Source organism: Anastrepha obliqua, chromosome 4 (assembly GCF_027943255.1).
Source record: "Anastrepha obliqua isolate idAnaObli1 chromosome 4, idAnaObli1_1.0, whole genome shotgun sequence".
NCBI classification, from domain to species: Eukaryota; Metazoa; Arthropoda; class Insecta; order Diptera; family Tephritidae; genus Anastrepha; species Anastrepha obliqua.
The window spans coordinates 114,108,962-114,134,670 of NC_072895.1; the positions used below are offsets into that span (position 1 = coordinate 114,108,962).

General features: G+C 36.7%; 3 protein-coding genes across 3 annotated transcripts in view; 1 reads left to right on the plus strand and 2 right to left on the minus strand.

Annotated features, from left to right (window-relative positions):
• Positions 1–25,709, minus strand: part of LOC129246005 (cytochrome b5 reductase 4) — a 50,560-nt gene that overhangs the window by 23,947 nt on the left and 904 nt on the right. The window lies entirely within an intron of this gene.
• LOC129246004 (fatty-acid amide hydrolase 2-B) lies at positions 5,426–12,949 on the plus strand. The gene is made up of 4 exons (XM_054884487.1): positions 5,426–5,479; positions 8,062–8,709; positions 8,775–8,994; positions 11,194–12,949. The coding sequence occupies exons 2-4, from the start codon at positions 8,416–8,418 to the stop codon at positions 12,378–12,380; spliced, it is 1,701 nt and encodes a 566-aa protein (XP_054740462.1). The 5' UTR covers positions 5,426–5,479; positions 8,062–8,415; the 3' UTR covers positions 12,381–12,949.
• On the minus strand, positions 23,790–25,652 carry LOC129246008 (sentrin-specific protease 8). The gene is made up of 2 exons (XM_054884495.1): positions 25,437–25,652; positions 23,790–25,383 (listed from the first exon to the last, which is right to left on the minus strand). Exon 2 carries the CDS (start codon positions 25,120–25,122, stop codon positions 24,475–24,477), a length of 648 nt encoding a protein of 215 aa, XP_054740470.1. The 5' UTR covers positions 25,123–25,383; positions 25,437–25,652; the 3' UTR covers positions 23,790–24,474.

The following is a 25,709-nucleotide window of genomic DNA, read 5'->3' on the forward strand; positions in this document are numbered from 1 at the left end:
GACCCCTTTATTTATGGAAAAAACAGCAAAACGCACACCACATGTAGGAGGAGGAGCTCGGCCAATCACCCAATAAAGGGTGAAAATGCCAATTATATACCATATACATTTATGTCGAATTGCATATACATACAAGCAAATAATAATGGCTAAATGTATTCCTAATGTCGTTCCAAATACTGTAGTATGTGGTGTATCAAATAATCAATACCAATGGACAGCTATCACGCAGCTAAAGAATGTTCACATTTTCGAAGTTCATATACATTATGTCGGACACACGAATGGTCCTGAGAACTTTGCAGTTTCGGGTAATTATATAAAAAAATGTTTAATGACTGCCTCAATGTGCTGAACGACTTTGGGACCATACCACAAAGGAACATAACAACAATTAAAACGCCCTCCCAAAGTGACTGCAAAGGTAAACGGTTTGTAACCCTCTTTATATGTGTGGGGAATGTTTGTGCCGTTAAAACAACATCAATATAACAACAACAACATAAAAGGTTTAACCGACACTGAACATAATGTTCAAAACAACAACAGGCTAAACGGTTTATGCTTCCAACAGAGGAGGCATAAAACACACTGTTTTAGTTAGATTATTTTAGGTAGGCTCCGTCATTTCAACACCATACACGAGGCACTGCCAAAACACATTATCTATGCTAATGTCGCTCTCGCTAGACGAAGGTTTGTTCATTTAGCTGGCGTGACCCTTAAGCCAATGGAAATATGGCATAGGGAAGTATCGAAGCTTATCGAAATCATCGGCATATAAGATTAGAAGGGTTCACAAAAGAGATCTTAGTGTTTCGCAATAATAATTCATGAAATACCTCGTGTGGTGTGTCATATTGTAAATTAAAATTACTACTAAACTTATAAACTAACAAAAAGGCGGAAATAAAAATTGTAAGTTTAATTTCTTTCACGCTTTATTTCTGATGCTGGTTATAGGTATGTGTGCATATCTACATACATATGTACACTAAAGACAGATGTAAAAAAACAAAACACAGCAGTTGAGTAATTATTGTTATGGTGTGTATTTAGCTAGTACAACAAATCAACAAAAACCAAATATAAAAAATTATAACCTAAAAGGGAAAAAGCGAGACCGGTAAGTTGGAGACTTGCTAAAGCAAATCGCAAGTTTTTATCAGAAATACATAAAATGAATATGCATGAATGTAAGGACGCACTATAAATATAATATATAAAGTAGTTAAGCAAAAGCTTACAACGTTAACTAGTTATAGTAACAAACACACGACCATAAAATTATAACCGACAAAGAAATTGTGCTGAGTAGTCAAAGTCATCAAAATCGACAAACATTTCAATTAGTTTGAAATACCACTTATAGGTAGGCGAGTGATCAGATGAACTCTTTCATGCATTAATACAATAAAGTCCTACAAAAAAGATATCGGAGCACAGCCAAGATCATCTGCGTTCAATGTGCAATAAGCAGCTCTACTTGGTATTCAAGTAATTAGCTCTTTGAAGCCTGCAGATTAAATTAATATGATCTGTATTGAAATTCATGTCGAGCTATAAATATCCAAAATATTATTCCCAATCGGTTAATTCTTTTTTCGAAATTTATTAGTCAGAATAAGTTGCTTTTTTTGATTATAGGCCGAGAAGTATGATTCAAAATTTCAGAATGCTTTAAAGGTTACCTTAGAATTAATTGCTTGACAATTATTCGAGTTAGTGAGTTGTTAGAAGTCCAGCACAGCGGCTTCTGTAAGAGTTGTAAAAAGGGAAGAACCTGAGCGAGAGAGAAAGAGAGTGACAAATTAAATTTTGGTGAAATTGGAGAGTATAACTAACACCTCTTTGAAAACGTTGACTGGACTCTCTCAGTAGAATTATTTAAATATACACAGATATGTACATATGTAGGGGCAAGTTCGAGGGAGTGCTTCTTTCCTGAACATTGCAGTGACTCTTTCAGGCCCCTGGCTGATTGATTTAAAATCAGTCTATGTTACTTATGTAAACTAACCAAAGAAATAGTGAAAGCTGAAAAAATCTAAATTTTTACATGCCTTATTTTAGAATCACATCTAGGCGAATCTTTTGAAAGACCCTTTATACATATGTATGTAAGGGAGAATGGGGAGTTGTGAGACGGGTTTTGTTTTTGGACCCGTATTACTCAAAATCTTAATATTCTGCATATATCAACGATGGAATCTTTAGTCAATGAATACTGGAAGCTATTGGTATGGCCTATTTAACAAAACTACAATTTTCCTTAAAATTAAAATTGTATATAATAATATAAAATATAATACAAAATACAAAAATGTGGGGAGTTGTGAGACACCATGGTTTAAATCAATAAAAATGACTTATTTTAGTTGTTAGTTCTTTATTAAGATGAAAAATAAAACAGAAAAGACAATTGTTATAAAAAAGTGTATTAAAAATGCAATGCCATCAATCTGATGATTCGAGGTGAGAACATGTGTAATAACCAGTTCGTAAATTGGCACACTGTAGGTGCACAGCTCGATCGGATACATTGCAATGAATGGAGTTGTTTCTGCTTAACTTTTTCGGCATTGCACCTTTGCAGATGATGCAAAAATCTTCTTTTTCTTCAAATTCTGATAAACTTGAAATTATTGCTGCTGAAAGATGCGTTAAAACGTCGAAAAAAACGGTGTCTCACAACTCCCCACATTTGTTGTCTTACAACTCCCCAAATCGTTGTTTTTATAAATGGCCGCGTAGTCATAAACACATCGAACGTTCATGCCCAAGTGAATGTGTAAATTCAAAGCTAATAGGACAATTAATAATTTGTATATATTAACATTTGCAATTTGCTTCAACAACTGATCGAATGTATCGGAAAACAAATGATGAAAAAAACTTACCGAGAAATTCCAAAACACAGTAACTGGAGTGACGCGTCGAATGCGTGTAAATATGACCAATGCTAGCTGAAAAGTGAGATCGCATCGAGAAGACTTGTTGACACTTAAAATCGAATGTAACCAAATGAATAATGCCGAAAGGTAACAATGTCTCACAACTCCCTGTGTCTCACAACTCCCCATTTTCCCCTATATGTTACATATATATTTGGCACCTACATTTTTGGGTGTTTGACCGAGTTCTTCCTCCTATTTGTGGTGTGCGTCTCGACTCTTTTCCATAAATAAAGGGATCTACAGTTTTGTGCCGCCTGCGGATGTTTTTTAAGAGGAGCTTTTAATGGCAGAAATATTATATATTCGGAGGTTTGAGATTGCCTGCCGAGGAGCGAATGCTATGAGAAAAAAACTTTTTCTATGTATCATTAGATGCTGCGTGCCTGGGGTTTCGAACCTGTACACTTTCGAATGATAGTCACGCACCAAACATTCGGCTACACCTGTAATATTTGGTAACCTAAACCCCATATAGAATCCCGAATTTTTCATTTTGAATATTTCTTTAGAAAGCAATTTTTCATATTAGCGAAAGCTGCCATGAGAGCTCTTTTTCGCAATTTTTCCCATTTTTTACGTAAACGCAACGTATTTAGTAAGTAAATACTGCTCACTTAGTAGAAGCTACCAAACTAGTTTTTCGCGCTGTGCGCAACAAGTTACTAACTATGCAGTGTAGTTACATACCCACACATGTACTCGTTCACACATATGTATGTGCATGCATGTATGTACATAAGTAGCTTCCCAATCAGTCAAGCGGAATTTTCGGGTTTTCAACCACACAACAACAACAGCCAGCAAAGTGAAGTAGCCAGAAGCCAGCAACCAGCAGGCAACCAGCCGTCTATTGCTTTTGTTTGGGGTTTCATCAACGCTGGCGTCGTTGAATGGCTTTTAAGAATGAGGAAATCTGCCAACAACAAGCTATCAACTTTCGCAACCATTACACTTCCCTGTAGGAAAAACTTGAGTTAGTGAAAAAAAGTCGCTAGTTTAGAACTAGTACGATTTCGGCAAATTGAAGAGCACTTCGTAAGTAGTAACGTCTGACTTTCGAAAGTGATAGAGGCAAAAAAGAAAAGTAAAAGCAAACAATCGTATTGCTTACACATTGCTTACTTGGAAATTAATTTCAGAACCTCGCCACCTCTCTCCAAATCAATTGACAAAAAGTTTCAGTAAAATTCACGAGGAAGTGAACCTACAGATACAGAACCTGCCCAATAAATATATGTATGTATGAGTACGGTGGTTGAGGCAATATTACGGTTACAAAAATTCAGATGCTTTCCGATAGCAGAAAATTGCTGACCACATCAAAACAAACTTGACCTTTTGATCTGTTAAAAACAAATTAAATATGTCATATAATTTACAGGACATGTCTAATAACACAACAAAACAAAAAATGTAAAATCGAATGCACGTTGCTTGCTTTTTGAATACTCCTCGTATATCATGGAAATACAAAAACTACTTAGTAGTCTGTAATAACTTACTCGGAAGTACAAAATAAATAATAATTTCAAAATATCTAAAAAAGGAGCGGGGTTTACTAAATCTCATCCGTCGATTTAAGTACAGTAGATTCTGTTTTTATGCGGTATATACATATGTTCCACAAGAAACAGCATAAAAAAAGCTACCAGTTCTATAGTAAAACTATAGATACGTTTCAAAAGTGCTAAGAACCGCATAAATCTGAAATAATGTAATAAAATCGCATAAAAAAAGGGTACTAGTCCCATATTATAACTATAGATACGTTCCATAGACCGCATGAAACTGAAATAATTAAATAAAATCGCATAAACAAAAAATTGTATTTTTGAAAATTATATCTTTATGTAAGAAATGTCAGAATCGAAAAATAAATTTACATCGTCAGAAATAGAATCAGACAATACCCGCATGTTGCGCATTCGTTTAGGATTTGGCGTAAAATCACTTCCGTCAATTGAGGAAATGTACACGTCTGATCTGGATGGTGATGCAGGCGGTTGCATACTTGTAAGGTTAGCATTTCTAATGTAATCTGTGATGAGTTTTTGCTTAGCTGGTTTAGAATCTTGTTTATATGTACAATTCCCGATAGGTCGACATGCATTTTGTAATTTAAAAAAAAAAAAACCGCACTATTTCAAAACCGCATAAAAACAGAATCTACTGTACTTACTAGTTTTCTACTCTCAAAAGAGTGGTGGAGCGGAGACCAAATGACACTTTCTAGAGCATCGGCGTATAAAATCATTAGTTGTTTGTACAAAAAATAGAGGGAATAGGAACAAGTCTTGGTGCTGAATTCACTAGTAGGAGTACTAACGCAGTTCCCTGCATGGTTTCTCTTAATGCTCATGCACACACACACTCATATGCCTCCCCACAATGTAAGCATTCATGTGCAGCCAACACTTCTGTTGGTTTATCCATATTTTTCTTCGTCTCTTCTATTCAATTCAGTTCATTTTGAGTATTCGCTTTGTACGGTTTGATATTTCTCCTTTATGTATTATTGTCATGTACGTAAATATGTTGTGTTTGTGTATAATTTCTGGAACTTTGAATACTTGTTGTATTACTTATTGTAATCATATTTATTTCGTCTTTATCATACAATTCTTTTGTTGTTTCTTTGTTTGTGTGATGCAGCAGTTTTGTTGTCACAATCCTTTTGTTTGCTTAATATTGCACACGTTCTAGCAACAAATGAAAATACGGTGAATCAGTGATGTGCAACAACAAATATTTATTTATACAATCCCATACCTAGCTTCTATGAGTAAAAACAATAAGTCACCATTTCCAACAACATTTTACTTGTAATCAAAGTCATGTATGGATAACATAGATTATTGCAATTGGACACTTGAAAGTGAATTGCTGCACTCAGTCACAGACATACATACATACATACATATGAATGTATGTATATACAATGTAATGGATTATTAGTGCTTAAATATTGCGCAATGAAGTACATCGATTCACATAGAAGTGGATAGGTATGCTGTTATGAAAGCAACGTAGTAATTAATTAAAGTATTGTAACTTGAGGGGAAATACATACATACATATATACTTATTTATATATGTATGTATGTATGTATACTCATACCCAGTAGAACTTAGGACCATCATTCAAGTGTTCCCTGTAGGCCTCCTATTTTCAAAAGTTAAGAAGCCTAGAGAAGCTACTAAAGACAAGTGGACTAAGCTGAACTTCTGCATAGGTCAAAAAAGAACGTAACTCTCAAAAACGAATTTAAGACTTCTCACGGAAATACTAACACATACTGGACTCGTCTTATAGTCGCCACCTTCCCAAAGCCCGCATAACGATTTCTATAGGAGCTGTACAGATAAGAAAGGAGTAGAGTACGCTCAGCATTTTCTGAATGGTTCTTCTAAAAATGAGCTTTTATTGGGATGTACAGCCGTTGGAAATACTTAAAAACGATACCCAGTTCTCTCGATTCTACTTGTAGACTTTTTTTCAATAAAATCACTTAAATGTTTTGCATATTAGGTTTTATTTTATAAATTTAAAATGTTTTCAATCTGTATCAGTTTTTTTTTTACCTAGGCCCAACTCCTTCTCCTGTTAGTGGTGTGCGTCTTGTTGTTGTTCCACAAATGGAGGAGCCTACAGTTTTGAGCCGACTCGGAACGCCAGATATTTTTTTTTTTTTTTGAGGAGCTTTTTCATGGCAGAAATACACTTGGAGGTTTGTCAGTTTCTGCCGAGGGGCGATCGCTAATAGAAAAAACTCAATCTTTATAAGAAATAATAATCATTTCGTTTAAGGGGGCAGATACCTGTAAACGGCCCTACTTTCCCTGATTTTCATTAAAATTATTTAAATTGAAGAAGTCAACATATTTTTTTCAAAATTGGCATACAGTTTATTTATACATTAAAATAAATATAAAATTTTTTTTTATCATTTTATCATTTAAAATGGCGGATGTACACTCAATTCTTCCAGCAAGGTCGCAGCGGGGCTTCTAAATCGGCGGGCATTGTAGCATCGGCGTCAGTGACCTCAATACAAAAAATCAAATCTTTTTTGTTTATTAATGTCATAATTTCTATATGAATTAAAAACAAATGAAAAAAACGAAATTCGCGGAATAAAATGCTTAAAAAAATGAATTTTGGGGCGATTTTTCCTACTATTTTTGCTTCAAAAAAATTATTTTTTCGAAAATTTTTCGAAATTGTAAATTCACATAGAAAGATGTGTGAAAAATTTGAGGGAGATCGGTCAATAACTTTTCGAGTTATCGTGTACGCCAATTCGAAAAATATAGTTTTGAGAAAAACGCGTCTAAAGTTTGAATACATAAGTATACCTCTCAGAGCGCTCAAAAGAAATACGTAAATTTACGTTCTAAAAATGTTTGACTTATTCTTAAAGGATTATATATATTAACATCTTATGAAAAAAATTTTTTTTTTGAAATTTTACAGGTATCTGTCCCCTTAAATTCAATGAAATAATATTAATAAAAAATCTTTTTCTATCTTCATAAGAAATAGTAAATTATCTCGTTGAAATGTCCGCTTGTCTAATTAGTTTCTCACAACTTCGGTGCATTGAATCAATTAAATTAGCACAAAAAAAGCTTTGGGGACGGCATGCCTGAATTTTTGAAACTACCACCCAAATTCCTCCTTATTCATCGATGTGAGGGACAATCGGAATCGGAATTCTTTTCTTTAGCTCTGCCAAAAGGTCTCCAATTGATCGATAGTTAGTTGATATAGAATTAAAATTATCAAAAGGAATTTTTCCTACTCGAACCTCTTCCGTACTAGTTTCGAGCGATGTTTCGAGTGGCTATCGCGCATAAACTCCCTTCTTAAGAGACATTTACTCTTTGCAGCTTACTTATGCAAAATGCTTTAGTTACCAACAAATGGCATAGTCAACTCTCGTTGCTTTATCATTTGCTGCTAGGGGCAATCGCTATTGGGGAAAAATGTCTATAATTTTATATTTTATGATCTCAATGAGCATCGAGTGTATTTGACAAAGAGAAGTGAAAAGTGTGAAAATTATTAATATTTATAACTTAACAATCACTTTTTTACTTTCAGCACGCAATTGATGCGCCAACTGTTAACGGGAATAGTAAATAAAAGAAGAAAACAAAAACAACACCAACACTACCACCATTAGTTTAGTATCGCGACTCTACTGGAACATTTCTTATTTGATTTTTACTACAGTCCTATTATAGTATTTTTACTACGAATACTAGAAATATAATCATTCTACGTGAAAATCTTAACTACCATAGACGCATCACAATAACATTCCAACACTCTGTAAAGCAGTTGAAATTCTTAGAAATAAATATCCAACTATTGAAAGTACAAAAATTCCATTTTTGAGTAAAAAAAATAAAATAAACTACAAGTTAAAAGAGAAGTTCGACATAACTGAACGCAATGACGGAAACTAATGCATTTAATAGTGAAGAAAAATCGAAGCGGAGTAGACGCCACAGTAGTCGGCGCCATAGTAGTAGCAGCAGTGTTAGCAGCGGCAGAAGACATCGATCGCAGAAACGTTGTTCCATAAGCGCGTTTATAGCACAAGTATTCTTCAATTTCATCAGCAAAATCATACGTCTCGTATTCCAACTCATCTATGGCGTACAGGGTGAAACAATGCCCACCATCACTGACCCCATACTGCTCGAGTCTGCCACAGCACTGGCGCGTAAAATACGCAAACAGGAGGTGAGTTTTAGTGAATTGATTTATGGATGAACAAAATTAATACCGTAATTTGTCTTTACATATAGCTCACTAGCGTGCAAGTAATGGAATCATTTATACGCCGCGTTAAAGATGTGAATCCGAAACTGAATTGTTGTGTGGACAATCGTTTCGACGAAGCACTGCAGGAGGCAGCCGAAGCTGATAAGCTAATCAAATCAGAAACACACACCGAGGCGGAGCTGGAAAAGTTGAAACCATATTTAGGCGTGCCAATATCGACGAAGGATTGCATTGCGGTGAAAGGTGAGAATTATTTTTAATTCTCTTGTATTTGAAAAGCAAACTTGAAAGGCAAACAGAATACAGTTGATCCTCTTTTTCGAGTCGGCTTTTTTCAAACTCCTTGTAAGGTCGAATGGATTATTCGCATTCCGTTGATTCATAGGCAAAATCAAATTATGCTTCATTTTGGCTCCGAGAAGGAAATTCAAAAGCCGATGAGCTAGCCAGGAAAGTTACTACTCTTCAACTGCTCAGTGATAGAAGTACTATTGGGTTACCTATGGCCACGAGCTAATTAGTAATTAAGAGTAACATTATCCAAGAGGCCGGGGGCATGAATGGCTGAAGACACATGTGTAACAGCTAGGTTACTAGGGCCGCAAATAAACAAGAAAAATACAAAGGAACTGCTGAGCCTCTCAAGAGAGGATATCTCAGGCATTCCTTGAGACTAGAAGTTTTCCCCCATGAACATTGTAGAAGTTGTAGAGATGAGGAAGAAACAGTCGAGCACTTCTTTTGCAATTGTCTAACCTTAGCTAAAATCGGAGCAGGTTGGCTAAGTAAACACTTTTTCAATTCTCTTACCGAACTGCCTGGCCTGGGGATGGGACCAATCTTGCGCTTCGTAAGAGCCACAAAATGGTTCCACGAAGGAAAATAAACGAGGTTCCCGTGTCGTACAGTGGTATCACAACGGACCTGTAAGGTTTAAGTGAGTTGGTCGTACAGACCGAATATCACCATAACCTAACCTAACCTAAACCTGGCTCCGAGAAAATTATTCGTAGTTAAGAGCAGGTCTGTAAATGCGTAAATACGAAATCTTTCTAATTTGAGTTCGTAAACGTTCGTTATCCCTTTATTGCCAAAAGTGTCTGCTATATGGATGTTTTTGCATAGTCTATAATTTGTGAATGATAAATCTTATTTTTCAATGCATCCGCACTTTAGGCATAATTGACACTGTAACTCGGCAAATTCCTTCAATCCGTTTTTTTTCTCATAGAGACTCTTTCTATAGGCTGATCTCACAGAAAATTGTCGAGGGTGTTAAATCGGGTGATCTTGGCGGCCAAATTATTGCAGAATATCATGAAATTAATCTTCACGCGAATCTCTCGTTTGAATCTCGAAACTTGATTACCTCATTTGTTGTGTCCGATGCTATGTTCTTGGCTTAGGCCTAACTGCCGTCATCATCATCATCATCGGTTCCTGTTTCTCCCACTGGAGCAAAGGGCCTCAGTAAAACACCTCCTTCTGGTTGTGTTTTTTTGCAAGAAGCCTGACGTTTCAACTTCCTTGTGGACTGTTCTTCTCCAAATATTTTTGATATTTTTTGCCAAAATCGGCTGAATTTTGCACCTCTCGTATAGATCGTCGTTACTTGTGATGTTGTGCCACCAGATCTCCAATATCCTGCGTAAACATCTGTTCACGCCACTTTGAGTTTTGCTTTAAATCCAGTTGCTTGTGAGCCAGGTTTACGATCCATACAAGAATACTGATAGTACATTTAACTTAAAAATCCGTAATTTTTTGTGTACGCTGATGATGCTCGACGACCAAATAGATCGGAGCTGTGCATGCGCGCCGTTCGCTTTATTTGTTCTGGCGTTAACTTCTAGTTTCGCACTATCTTCCGCGGCAATGATACTACCCAAGTAAGTAAAGGTGTCTACGTTCTCAATTTGATCACCACTTAATAGGAACGGGCGGCTACTCATGGACCGAATTTTCATGGCTTTCATGGCGTTTTCTCGTGATTTATGTTTAGTCCTGCTGTCGACGCTAATAGACAAAATTTGTTGTTTTTGCTATTGTTGTAATGGCACGAAACATTTTGAAGTAATGCTGCTGAAGTCACAATTCTTGGGTATATTTAAATCTGGAGTCTGCCTATAATTCATCTATCCTTTGTTCAGCGCACTTATTTTTTCTACCGTCAGGATTTCCATAATAATAGATGACAATTTCAACTGAAAGGCTTAGTAAAGCTGCTACAAGAGCAGTGTCGGCCGAGATCATTTGCTGATAGCAAATCTTCAAGATTATGCGTTTCTTCTTCTTATAAGAAAATGCGATCTGAAATGTTCTAAAATCTGAGTTCCGATTTGTAGTGCCTGAAACCTTTCCACGGTAGACTCTTTGCCAGAAATATATATGCGTTAAAATTTTTATTAAGTTCTAAACGTTATTTTTTGAATTCTTCTCCAGGCCTCCTACAAACTGCCGGTCTGTATGCACGGAAAGATGTGCGTGCCACCGAGGATGCTACTGCCATGGCATTGATGCGCCAAGCGGGCGCCATTCCCTTCGCCCTCACCAACATCTCGGAGATGTGCATGTGGTGGGAGAGCAACAACACGGTACACGGACGCACTCGCAATGCCTACGATTCGAATCGCGTCGTTGGCGGTTCCAGCGGTGGTGAAGGTTGCATGCAATCAGCTGCCGCTTCACCTTTCGGTTTGGGCTCTGATATTGGCGGCTCCATACGCATGCCGGCCTTCTTCAATGGTGTATTCGGTCACAAGCCAAGTAAATTAGTTGTTTCGAATAAGGGACAATTTCCAATGCCCTTCTCCGCTGAACAGAACTCATTTTTGGGCATTGGGCCAATGTCACGTTTTGCCGAGGACTTGAAGCCAATGCTGCGAATTATTGCTGGCGAAAAAGCGCCAGAATTGCGTTTGGACGAGCCAGTGGATTTGCAGAAAGTGCGTTTCTTCTATCAGGAGAGTGACGGTGGCGGCCGTTTGGTGTCGCCGGTGGACGCCGATCTGTTGGCTGCCATGCAACGTACCGTACAACATTTGCGACAGACAGTGAAACCGACATTGGTGGAGAAGGTGCAGTTTGAGCAATTCCGGCAATCGACTATTATTTGGTTTGCCAATATGAAGGATGACTCAGGCTTTACATTCGCACATCAATTGGGCGATCTAAAAGTGGCAATCAACCCTTATGTGGAGTTGGTCAAATGGGTCTTTGGTGCTTCTAAGCACACATTTATCGGACTCATAACCGCAATTATGGATAGGACACAAGTGCAGTATGGCTCGAGCAAATATAAGCATATGGTGAAAAAGCGCGATCAATTACGCGCCGAAATGCAGGAACTACTGGGGGAAGATGGTGTTCTGCTATACCCTACACATCCCACCGTTGCACCATACCACAATGAACCCATCTTCCGGCCCATAAACTTCTCCTACACCGGCATTGTGAACGTATTGGGTTTCCCCGCTACTGCCGTGCCACTGGGACAGCTCGGGAGCGAAGGTGTGCCTCTGGGCTTGCAGGTGATTGCCAACTTTAATAACGATAGGCTGTGCTTGGCAGTTGCCGAAGAATTGGAGCGCGCTTTCGGTGGCTGGGCGCGTCCTGAAGTGAAGGTTTAGCAGTGTCTTGCCCACGTCACAAACTAGGTTGATATCTTTATATGTACTGTAAAGCTGTTATACTACTCGTAATGTTCTTAGAAGAAAAAATGTATGTTTTTATATATATGTAAATGGGCATGTATTGATTGTATACATACAAACGTACATAAGCTCATACTATGTGCGAGTATTTGATAATATTTTTCTAGAGCTGAATTGTACATAAGCTATGTACGGCGATGTGTACGTTTATAATCATCTTTGGAGTATAACTTAAATAACTCAGTTTGATAAGTTGTATGTAATTTAATGCATACATACATGCATACATATATACGTATAACTCTATATACTTATATGCCTATAAATATACTGCAAGTAACTGTTAAGCATTTAAATGCGTGAAGTAGACTAACTTGTTGATATCGTCATAAGTTACCAGTAAACTGTATTTAAATACTATACTCGTATACGTGAATTTGATTGTATTGTATTAAAGTAAATATTTTTATAAAACCAATGTGTGCGCACGCCTGTGTGTATTGTTCACGAAATGAAGTAAATCTATGTTGAATACTTTCTACGTACGTCCGTGTTAATATTTAATAGTGTGGGCAACTGTGTGTGAGTGACACTTCTTCTTCTAGTTGAGTGCCAGAGCCGGCAGACCAATTCGACCCCAACGTTGGCTGACAGCAATTTTCCCTGATTATAAGCTTACCAGCAGCGTCCTTGTTGTTTTTGTTTGATAAACAGTAATAATAACGGCAGTTATATGTGTCTGCACAAAGTGTGTTCAAATAATAATACATTTTTGAAACAATTAGTAAAGTAATTTAAGGGGTTATATACAGTTAGAATTTTCAAAAAAAAAAAAAAATTATTTAAGAATACGCACAGAAAATTTAATTTCGTTCCGGTGAATATTTTCGAAGTTACACGCAAATTTGAAAAGGCGTTTTTCTCAAACCAACAGACCAACTTTACTCGAAAACGGCTAATCCGATTAGTCTCAAATTTTAACACGAGCTTCTTAAATATATTTTTTAGTAATTAATCGAAGATTTTTTCTCACCAATAAATATATTTTTTTATAAAGAATTTAAAGCCGAAATTTTGGTCAAAAATCGGTTTTTTTTTGTTTTTTTAATATACCACCATTTTGTCAAAAAAATTTATTTTGCTTATTCCTTCGATTAATTACTAAATTTAACATTACTTTAACGAAATCTGTTTGGTTTTTTAATTTCAGAGGATCCAGTTCAGAGATATAGTGGTCACCGTAAAACGTCTTTTTTGAGAGGAGCTCCCGGAGAGCAGGTGTAGTTGCTTTCCAAATAAATATTTTTACTAATACTAAGTCTTAAAATACGGTTCAAAAATAAAATGATATGTGTACAAATTTTTATATCAATAAATTTAAGAGGGTCTTCTGGTGTCCAGCGAAAAAAAAATCGATTTTTTTTTGCATAATTTTGTTGTATGTGTATGCGAGAATACGCCACAGAAAGGATTTTTTGAAAATCGCATTTTTTCACATTTTTCTGGGCACCGAAGTGTACCCTCCTCCGGCCGTTTTATCATAAACTTTATCTTTAAACGCGTTTCCCCGAAAATCGTGTTTTTTAAGCATTTTGGTCACACTTTTCATAGTAGTTATACTCCGATTTCAATGGTTTTGGTCTTAAAAGGTTCGGAAAACTTACCGCTAAGTTTCCCCGTGTACGATTTTTGAAATTTTTTTTCATTCCATTTTTATAACCTTTTAAAGTTCAAAAAATGAGCAAAAAAAATTTTTTTTGCAAATTGTTGCATAACTTTTGAAAAAAATTAAAAAAAAAAAATCTGTCACGGGAAAACTTAACCAGGGCAACTCTGAAGACAACGCATATCTAATTTTTGCTTTCTGATTACCCAGGTGGAAAAACCGTGACCAAAATGGAGACCTGTTTCGTTTGGACGTGGACGTCTTCAGCGCCATTTCAAGGTCGCGGGTGTTAATTTTTTTCAAAGTCAAAACCATTTTTTAAAAGCCAAGACATGTACCTTTAAAATAAAAAAAAAATTTTTTTAAATATTCACAGGATTTGTCACAATCAATCCCCAAAAAACCCTTCATTTCAGGGCCTCGAGACCAGAAGACCCCCTTAAAAGTTTTCTCAGAAAAAATTCTAGAAAATTCGCTTTTTTCGGTCTTTTAACTGTATATAATCCCTCAAATAAAGAAGAGCAGCAATGTTGGGGGTACAATTTCTTCAGAATTCAGCAAGGCGCCTTTAAATATGCATTTTATATGTGTAAATGGAACAATTTTCAGTATATAAAGCGTTTTTCAATAGGTGCGCTTCAACTTTTTTCCGATAGGGAGGGCGAACGACGCAATATTTTTTATTTTTTGCTTGTCATTTGTAAACTTCATTAGTATACATTTTATCATGGAACGCTACACACTTGAGCAACGATTGCAAATCGTGCAAATTTTTTATGAAAATTTATAAATTTTCCAAAAAATCATCTTCAGTGATGAAGCTCACTTTTGGCTCAACGGCTTTGTCAACAAGTAAAATATGCGTTACTGGGCAGAAAACAATCCACACGTGATTCATGAGGCACCGTTGCATCCCGAAAAAATCACTCTTTGGTGCGGTTTACATGCCGGCGGCGTAATTGGCCCATATTTTTTCGTTGACGAGAACGATCGCCACGTTACTGTGAATGGAAATCGATACCGCGACATGATAAACGATTATTTTTGGCCGCAATTGAATGGTATGGACTTAGACGACATGTGGTTTCAACAGGACGGAGCCACAAGCCACACAGCACACGCTACAATTGATTTGTTGAAGAGTAAGTTCGATGAGCGCATTATTTCCAGAAATGGACCGGTCGAATGGCCGCCGCGCTCGTGTGATTTAACGCCTCTAGACTATTTTCTTTGGGTTATGTGAAGTCATTGGTCTACAGTAACAAGCCGGCGACGATTTGTGAGCTCAGAGCCAATATTGAACGCGAAATTGCTGGAATTTCGGCCGATTTATGCAAAAGAGTGGTCGAAAATTGGGTTCAACGATTGGACTTCGTAAAACGTGCACGCGGTGGTCATGCAAAAGAAATCGAATTTCATACTTAAATGTATATGTTCAAACTCGATAATAAAAAAAAAAAAATTAGTTAAAAAAGTCAAACCGTTTGTGTTTTATTAAAAAAAAAGTTGAAGCGCTCTTATTGAAAAACGCTTTACTAGCAAACCCGGCCCGCTTCGCTGGGCACACTAAAATAGAATAGATATGGTTTAGAACAGAAGAGATATGGTTTTCATATTATTTATTTCTTTATTCTTTATTCAAGCGCTTTGCCATAAACAATATTTTTTGTTTTTCTATTTGTTTTTGAGTAAATATATAATGTTGTTGGCTTCCCAACACGTGAACAGCCAACGTATAGTTGACCATGGGAGAATACTGGTTCTTCTAAATTCATCCCGCCTATTTCTAAAGTTTGCCCTTGTGATTTATTGATAGTTATTACAAATGCTAAACGAATGGGCAGTTGCAAACGCTTGAATTCAAATGGCAATTCAGGTGGAATCATTGGAATTCTTGGTATTAGAACGTCTTCATTCTTGAATTTGCCAATTAAAATAGTTGCTTGGATAACATTATTCATCAATCGTTTGACTACTTCATTTTGTTCTTGACGTTCTTCTGATGTCGCGTTATTCCGGGAATTTCTCATGCGCCTATTATTATTTGTCGAACGACCAATATGATTACGTTATTGTCTTGGCATTTGTACTGTAATAAACATGATTGTAATTATGGTATTCTGAGATTTTAAAACATGTTTTTTTTCAATTTTGTGGATTATATTCTCGATGCATATGTGTTTAAAAGCCCAAGTCCACATGGTCAGGATTATTTTATTTTGTTGTGATTTTCTTAAATCATCTCTTTTCTTCTGAAAATTGTTGACAATTTGCATGATAAGACTATTAATTTTTTCATCAAAGTTACGCATTTTTCGTGCTCTTCTTTTGCATCCTTTAACAAAGTCTTTTGTTTTTTCACTTGTTTTACCATTTTTTCACTCATGGTGTATCGTAGCTTAGCGCATATGAACCGAAAAAATAAATCCACAAAACATAATTTCATTTGAACATTCGGATTTCACATTAAATTTTCAAATTTCGTAAGAAATTATTCACTGTTCCAAAATCCACTCCAAAAAAATTCACAAAAAATGCTTACACTTTGCACTTACGTCTTCTCCTTATGGCGTCCAAATCAGAAAGAAATATTGACACATTGTAACTCACACTGTCAATTTGACAGTTCAGCTCCGCCCCAAGCGTTAAAAAAGTAAACGACGTTATGGCTGGTTCAAAAGAACGCTGTACGCGTTGCCGGTGCTCCGAATTACAACCAAACTTTACGAAAACCATTTTCAATACTTACTTAACAATGTGTGTAAGTTTGGTTTAATTCGGTGCAAAGACACGGCGGGTCCACGTTTTGGCATATATTTCGAGACTCTAGTCATCAATAGGTATGAAAATTACCCCGTATTAAAGCACTTATCAACAGCTTTCATTTGATACCCATATTGGACAAACACATCCTAGGGTTACCCGGGTCCACGTTTTGGCCTATTTCTCGAGACCCTGCTATCCGATTCTTAAAATTTCAAAACACAAACCTTCTCCACGTATGTCTCTTCAATGTGGCAAAGTTTGGTTAAAATCGGTTGAGCCATTCTCCGTAAAGTTCATCACAACGCGAAAAACGGCTGAATTTTTATATATAGGTATAGATGTACGAGGGTCGTTTGGAAAGTACGTGAAAACATAAAAGGCACTTAGTTGTTTGGGGTAAACCGTTTTTATTTTTCGACATAGTCTCCTCTTTGGCAGGAGGCAAGGCATCGCAAACATGTTTACGGATGGCTCGAAGTTGGACGGAAAATTTGGTGGGGGAGCATTCTGCCAGGAGCTGCCAATCAAATTCAAATTTAGGCTTCCGAACCACTGTAGTGTTTTCCCAGGGGAAGTAGCCGCAATTAAGAAAGCAGTGGATGAATTGCGTACTTCTGTAACTATTGGCTTGGCAACTAAGTAATTGCGGATTTTTTTTAGAAAATATAAGACAATTTTTTCATGGAACTAAATAACTTTATTCTGTCTTGTATTGCCGATTTTGATCAATGACCTTTTGCCATCTTTCAGCCAGCATCATAATCCCTCGTTCATAAAACTTCTGGTTTTTATTAGCAAAAAACTGAATCAGGTACGATTTGACATCATCATCATTATTGAAATTTTTACCATTCAAGGAGTTTTCTAAAGATCGAAACAAAAAGTAATCAGATGGTGCAAGGTCAGGACTATATGGTGGATGTGGCGAAACATCCCAACTTTTGACGAGTGGCCAAAGATGTGTGTAGCCTTGCATTGTCATAATGGAATACAATACTTTTTCGATTTGTCGGGCCGCTTTTCTTCAACTGCATTGTTTAATTTCGTTAGTTGTTCAATGTAGACATCAGAATTGATCGTTCGGTTGGGTGGTAACAGTTCCAAGTAGACAATTCCTTTATGATCTTGTTGAACACCTGCGCAACTACAGCTTGGTTCAGTTGAATAATCTTGATATCTGTCATAGAACTAAAGAGCTAAGTAGTATTCTGATTAATATCATGTCAAAGTTAACATATGACAAACTAGTTCAAATTAAACTAATAAATAAATGGTATGATAGAGAACTTACGGAGCTTAATAAATTAAAATTTGAACTTTCTAAAACGGCTGAAAGAAGTAATGACTGGTGTGAATATCATTTATTAAAACGACACTATAAGAAAATGGTAAAGCTAAAGAAAGCACAATATATGGAAAGCAAAATATCTATGAATTCCTACAACCAAAAACTAATGTGGAAATGTCTCAAAGATACTGTTAATATGACCACCAACACAACTAAAATAAAGAAAGTAGTATTAAATGGCGTGTGGATCGAAGATGAAAATGAGATAGCAAATGAGCTTAATAAATATTTTGTGGAAAGCATCATGACAATTCATAATAGTATCGAAAACATTGTAATGAATGAAGAGCGTGAAGTTTTGGATAGAAACATATTTGAATTTAGGAGGGTCACCACGGATGATAGAATTAAAACTGTTTCGTCATTAAAAAATAAATATGGTGGTAAAAAAATGTTAACGGAAGGTGTAATAAAAGACTCTATGGAGTACTTGGGATATACATATGCCTGCCTAATCAATGAAAGCTTCTCTCAAGGTATTTTCCCGGAGTGCTGGAAAATCTCTGTAGTTATTCCAGTGGAAAAGATTAGAGGAACAACAAAACCAGAAGAACTGCGTCCTATAAACACATTGCAATGTGATGAAAAAATAATTGAAACAATAGCCAAAGACCAACTGCTACAGTATCTTGATGACCATCAAATTATAATACAGGAACAATCTGGGTTTAGATCTAAGCACTCGTGTGAATCGGCAATAAACTTGGTAATTACAGAGTGGAAAGAAAATTTGTCAAAGAAGGAGATCACAATATCAGTTTTTTTAGACTTGAAAAGAGCTTTTGAAACCGTAGACAGAGACAATTTAATAAAGAAGCTACACAATGTTGGCGTACAAAACCAATCTTTAAATTGGTTTGAAAGTTATCTAAGCGGTAGAAGACAAAAAACGGTAATAGGAGATGCTGTCTCTTCAGAAATAGATGTTCCAATAGGATTGCAACAGGGCTCTGTGCTCGCACCAATATTATTCATAGTATACATCAATGATGTTATTAAATACCTAAAATTTTGTAAAATTCGTCTATTCGCGGATGATGCCTTATTAACTCTGAGTGCTCCAACAATGGAAGAAGCTATATCTAAAGTGCAAACAGATTTAAATATGATATACATATGGCTGTGCCATAACAAACTGAAAATTAACATCGATAAGACAAAATATATGCTGATGACAAGAAGAACAGTGGATCCAGACATTATAACGCTGAATATTGCAAATAATCCCTTGCAAAGAGTTGATAAAATAAAGTATTTGGGAATAATAATTGATGATAAGCTAAAATTCGATGAGCACTTGAAATATACAGAGGCGAAACTAGGTAAAAAGATAGGTATTATGTTCCGCTCATGTAAATTTATCAGCAAGAAATACAAAATTATGGTGTATAGATCAATGATTGAGCCTCACTTCATTTACTGTCCGACAATTCTATTTACGTTCACCGACACTCAAATCTCGAATCTACAAAAGAAACAAAATAAAGCGATGCGTTTTATTTTAAGAAAACGATACGACACGCCAATTCTAGAAATGCTCAGAGAATTGAATTGGCTCAGTGTGAAACAACTAGTGACATACTACACTTTGAAATTCATACATAATATAAAATTAGGCAATCTACCTGGATATCTAAGTAATAGAATGATATACAACAGTGAAATTCACAACTACCAAACAAGGAACAGAAATAATTTTCACGTCCCAATAGCCAGAAATGAATTGGACAGGAGGAGCTTATACTGTAGAGGAGTTAGAGCATATAATGAATTACCTGTACACTTAAAAAACTGTGAGAGTCCAGAAATATTTAAGAAACTTTTATATGAGTATTCTAAGCTTTCCATAGCATTTAGATAGTTAGAAATATATAATTGAAATTTATTGTGCCAATAATACCCATTTTATATACTTGAAGTTTGTTCAGTATATACTTTATATCTTTTAGTAGTTTTAATGTAATTTTGCCAATATTATCTAGGCCTATAAGACCGTAATAAATAAATAAATGATCCCACCAAACTGATAACAAACCCTTCTTTTGATGAATATCAGCTTTAGATGTTGTTTGAGTTGGTTCACCTGGCCTGCCCCACGATCTTTTCCGCTTGATATTGTTGTTAACAACCCATTTTTCATCGCCAGGAAATGGATCATTGTCATTACGTTTCTTTAGCAAATCACAGTTGTTAATGCGTTGCGTTAAATGCGTTGACGAAAATGTTCCTTTTGATTTTCCATTTTTCAACGAACGCCAAAGCAAAACTACGCAACCGATCAAACATCTTTTTTTTACTGATTGACAGCTGAATTGCCAACTATCAAATAACAAAATGTGTTTTACATTTGTACTACGTCTGCAAACCTAAAAATTCAACTGAAGCCATCTATGAGTGAAGTCCGCAATTACTTAGTTGCCAACCAATACAATAAAGAAGGTAAATACCTACTCCAACAGCTAAGCGGCAATTATGTCCTCGGGCTCATTGTTTGTGCGTTCGAAATTAGTCGGGGAATGCCTAACTTCACTCTCAATTGCACCCGAATACTTCGATATTAGGCTCATTTTGGTTCCCAGTCACAGCGCCTCTGCTGGGCTGATGAGTTGGTCAGAGGCCGGACCCTGGAGACGGTTTCATCGCAAAATGAGCGGATTGGGGTTCAATTGAGAACCTGTGGTCTGCTCCTGAAAAGAAGGCTACCGCATCAACTCAGCGAGCGTTGGGCTAGAGCGCAAACGCTCAGTCGCGAAATCCTTTTGGCCACGGGTAGACCGGAGACACTCGTGGGACCTTTTAGAGCTAACCAAGCCGCAGCTCTCGAATATGCTGGGTATCCTTACTGGAAATTGTCCGTTAGGTGTTCATGCGGTGAAGCTTGGGATTGCTTCAAGTCTTTTCGGAAGAAGCTGGCTAGAGGACGAGGTGGAATCATCTCAGCACCTTCTTCTTAGATGCCCTGTTCTCGTCGGGCAAAAATTTAAACATCTGCGGGTATTGCGGGTGTAAATATCATACACCTGATGAAATTCATCAGCAGCTTGAAGCGGTTCATACGAACGTAAGTCGCCGCCGTTGGTCGTCATCATCTAACCCAAAGCCCATTCTTCCTATCTAATTCCTTCCCTTCTCCTTTCCGGTCCCCTCCCCCTGTATGGTATCACAATGGACAAATTTTTGAAGATTTGTCCAAGTGAGCCCCTCGCAAGGCCAGACATTTATCCTAACCTAACCTTATTTTTGGCTTATACGCTTCTTGCAACGCTGCTTTAGTTTGTTCATCCCTTTTGAATAATAGGATTTGCACAAGCCTGAAAAATATCAATTCGTTTATGTCATGCCAGCCATTTCTTCAAAGAGGGGAACAAATAGCAGTCGGAGTGATGCAAAGGGGCCAAGCGAGCCAATCTGGAGAAAAGTGGGGCTATGGAACGAGTTCAAATCCTATTTCCATTAATTTTGCGTCCACAACTACTGAGGTGTGAGCTGTAGTGTTGTCGTGAGGGAAAAGAAGAACCACTCGACTTCTTCGACTCAAACGAATGCCAAAGAAAAAGAAATTTACAACCTGACTGAAACTTAGTGTGTGTACTTCGAAAAGATGCTACTAACTAAACGTAATCTCTAACTAAGGAAATACTGTTTCGAGCAAGTTATATACCACTATTGTCCAAATTTGATTGTTTACAAGGCAGTGCGATTGAGAGCAAATATAAAAATATTACAAGTGAGACAAATTTCAAGCCAAAAGAAAAAACATTCGGGTCGAGATGGTCAAGCGGTTTTGGTCGAGCTTAACAAAGCGCGGCAGTAGCTTCTTCTTCGTGCTGATCTTTCCATTTCAATGGCATAAGCATGCCAGCGAAGCCGTTCAATCTTTGTTCGCTGCAGCAAGGCGTGCATCAAGGCGAATATTCTGTCATCTTTGGGTGTACATCAAGGCAAATTGAACACAGCGACTTCGGAAAGCGCATCCTGGTATTCTATCATGGTGAAAAGATTTTTACAGGTGTACTAGGTAGTAGACCGTTATTCGGCTCTGAGCGAATTTGACAGATGAGCTAACGTCACTTAGGATGTATTTAACAAAATTTAGCTATTTGGTATTTCATCATCCTGGGGTGTACATTACACTGCACTATGTCTATGCCGCCGCAAAGCTCATACCAAGGCGAATTTATTACAGGTGACAGCAAACATATATAAGTAAAACCCTACATGTATTTGTTGTTGCATTTGGTGCAAGCATCATGTCAAAATCAGCAAGCAAATGTAAACATACGAATGTAAACATACCAATACATACAAACAAAGCATATCATTTTGACGTAAGCCATACCTACGGCGAAAAATTCAGCTGGGTGAATGCTGTCACCTTATTAAATCCACCTTGGCTCATACAGCTCGATCGTTTGCAATATTCGCCGTCGCCAACGCGCGCGTTATTTTTGTTCATCGCGAGAGGAATTTACTACTCAATTGCCTACTAAGTCCAATGTCTCATACATTGAGTAAAAATATAATATCAAGTGAAATTTTGATGAAAATTTACAGAAGTTTTATAAATTTCGTACAGAGTTCGAAACTTAGCTTTATATGGTTTTTGTTATAGTATAAACTATGGTTTTATGAAAAAAATAATCGATATTAAAATTTGTCAATATGTGGTGTACACTTCTTTTGACACCGACTGTATGTCTGGCATGTGAAGGTACCCCTCACGACACTAATCACTTATTCATGTGCCCCCCTTAAGTACACTCACCTAACACCCCTCTTAATTTGGACTAATCCCAACGAAATATGTAGCTAATTTTCTGGGTCTACCGTTAGGTGAGATTGACGATGGCGATCGATCTCTTCATCGTTTCCACGACATTCGCTTCTAAGCTGCCGCAACGACCCAGATTCATGTCCCGCCAATCACTGTTAGTCCAGCAGCATTCCCCAAACATTTAAGGGGAACAACAACAACAACGCAGAGTTGTATCACTATAGTTATTTCAGAAAGTTTGGCAAGTTGTTAGAATAGCGCCACTACTGAAGTGTGGGAAACTCGTCAACCAATGGGAGTCCTTTCGCCAGATATCTCTTTGTTGTTATTGTAGCAACAAAAACATTCCCCATTCGTGTACCGGGAGTGCTGCTGGAGTGACAATCCTTGGCCGGGTATAAATCCCCGTCGTTCCGGTAACGTAGAACCGACGTATACTGATACAACAACAATAACATATGAACCCTTCAACAGCTCTTGCCGTATTAATGGCATTATCGGCGTTAAACTGGCAAAATTCAAAATATGAAACCTTGGCATATTTCCAATGCTTCGGATTAGAAAAAATACCTCGCATTTTATCACTGGATGCCATAAGCGATTCACATGGGTGCAGAAGTATTAAAAAGCTATGCGCAAATAAAATATTCAAAAATTGTTGGTATTATGTAGTTTTTATTAAAAATGTTATGTTGCGATATATATAATAAACTTTAAAACTAAATAGATATTAGAAAAAATAGTACAAGTATGGTTAAGGACGAGGAAATGCGATGTGTTCAGAAATACAATATAAGTTTGTATGTACGTGTTTAGTAAACCCAAAGCCTATTGGATAACTGACAAAAAAAACACAATACTTATATATTTCGAGTATGTGTGTGTGTTTGCTGATAAGCATAAATAAATAAACATATGCAATACGCAACTGTTAAAGGAATTAATAGCATCAGGAACTAAGCGGTACTTCATTAAAGTCATTGGAAAAACTAAAGCTAATGGGTCCTAACACTAGGGGGACAAATTGTTTTTGTTTCACATGCCTTTTTTACGTGTATATATATATACTTATTATATTTTAGTTTCGATTCCTGGGTGCTCTGTAAATGAGAATCGCCCAGCATTAATACCTTTTCAAAAGGATATTCGTTTTTTAGTGGAAAAAAAAATTTACACATCTTTAAAAGCTAATAGATTTTCCCCAAAATCATTTAATGTAATAAACTTAGTATTAAACAAACCAAATTTCAAGCGAGCCAAAACTCCAATTTCATTTTGATGTAATTTCAATTTTAACGCAGAAGATATTTATTCCGTATGTCTTATTTTCTATTATCTATCCCTGTGCTTTCCTAAAAAAAAGTAAATTACTTGCGGACATTTTTCGTCATTTTCTTTATTCAATCCCCGGAAAAGCCGCTAACTAACAAATTATCTTTCTTGCGTTCTGCCTGGCGTAAAGCTCTCTGCTGTTTTATCGTCAATAAGCAGTTATTTTTTTATAGGCAGTTATTTTTTAAATTTTTCCTCCTAACGATTGGATCAATTTCAGAAGTTCTGATCGTTTAGCGCTGATCGTATCCTGATGCAGCGGTTCCACACCTTCCACACACTCGTACCGATTAACATAGTCGGCTATATTGTCTGTCATGCATATTACATGTATTCCACAGTCGTATCCATTTGCCTGTTGCAGGCAACGTATTGGTTTCATATGGCATTGGCGACAATTCAACGCATCCTTGATTCGTTGTACGAATTGGTGTGATGCTATTGAATTATTATTGCCCCACGAATCAAAATGGAAGAAAGTCTTTTCCGGTCGTGAAAAAACTAGGAGTGACCAGTGAGTGCCACCTGCTTGGGTGGTTTCGTTATCGTTGAGTGCAAAGAAAATAAATGGTTTTCGTGGCGCCTCCAACTGATTGAGTACAGTTTCCAATTCACCATCGTCCATCAGTTTCATGCATTGTGTTACCTCTGGTGCGACAAACAATAAATCTGGGTTATTTTTGTATTTCAGTTTTTCGAGATATTCGTAGTAGAATGAAAGTATTTGGTCATTCAACCAGTGTGGTCCCTGCAGTAATTGTACATCGCTCATACGCAGGCAAGTCTCGTTAAAGCTGAGCGCGATGGGATCCGCGTGTGAGTAGGAACTCATTTTTACCGTTGTGTCTCCTTCTTCCCGAGCGCTACCGTTGCAGCTGCAATTTTTCTTCCAATTTTTCAATTTTTTCTCTTTCCACACACCGTTGTTGATGCGGAGGAAACGTTACAATATATAGTTGATAACTTTTATCGTAGTCGCAATATGTGGTCGTCGCCAAGGAGTTTCGTAGTGTGTATGTACATATGTATGTAAGGTATATTATCGGAAAGTTATGGTTGATTACATGAAATTTTAATACGAAAGCTTGTTTTCCTAAAGAATTTTTTTGATATTAATGAAATTTTTATAAGTAAGTCAGAATTTACCTTGCGTTATAGTTTGCGCAAAGATGGCGTTTTCTTTTTTAAAATCCGTAAATAATTGAGAAACGAGAAACTTTAAATTCACTTTTACTTTCTTGTCGGCAATCGTTCTTTGCGAATTAATACGCAATACAATAAGCAAAAATGCAATTCTCTCTCTTCTATTTTGTTCTAGGTTTCGCTTTCTGCATCGAAAAAGAATAACAGCGAACTACGGCAAATTTATAGAAGGTGACTTCGCTAGAACAGCGACATTTACATGTAATTTGTTTTTGC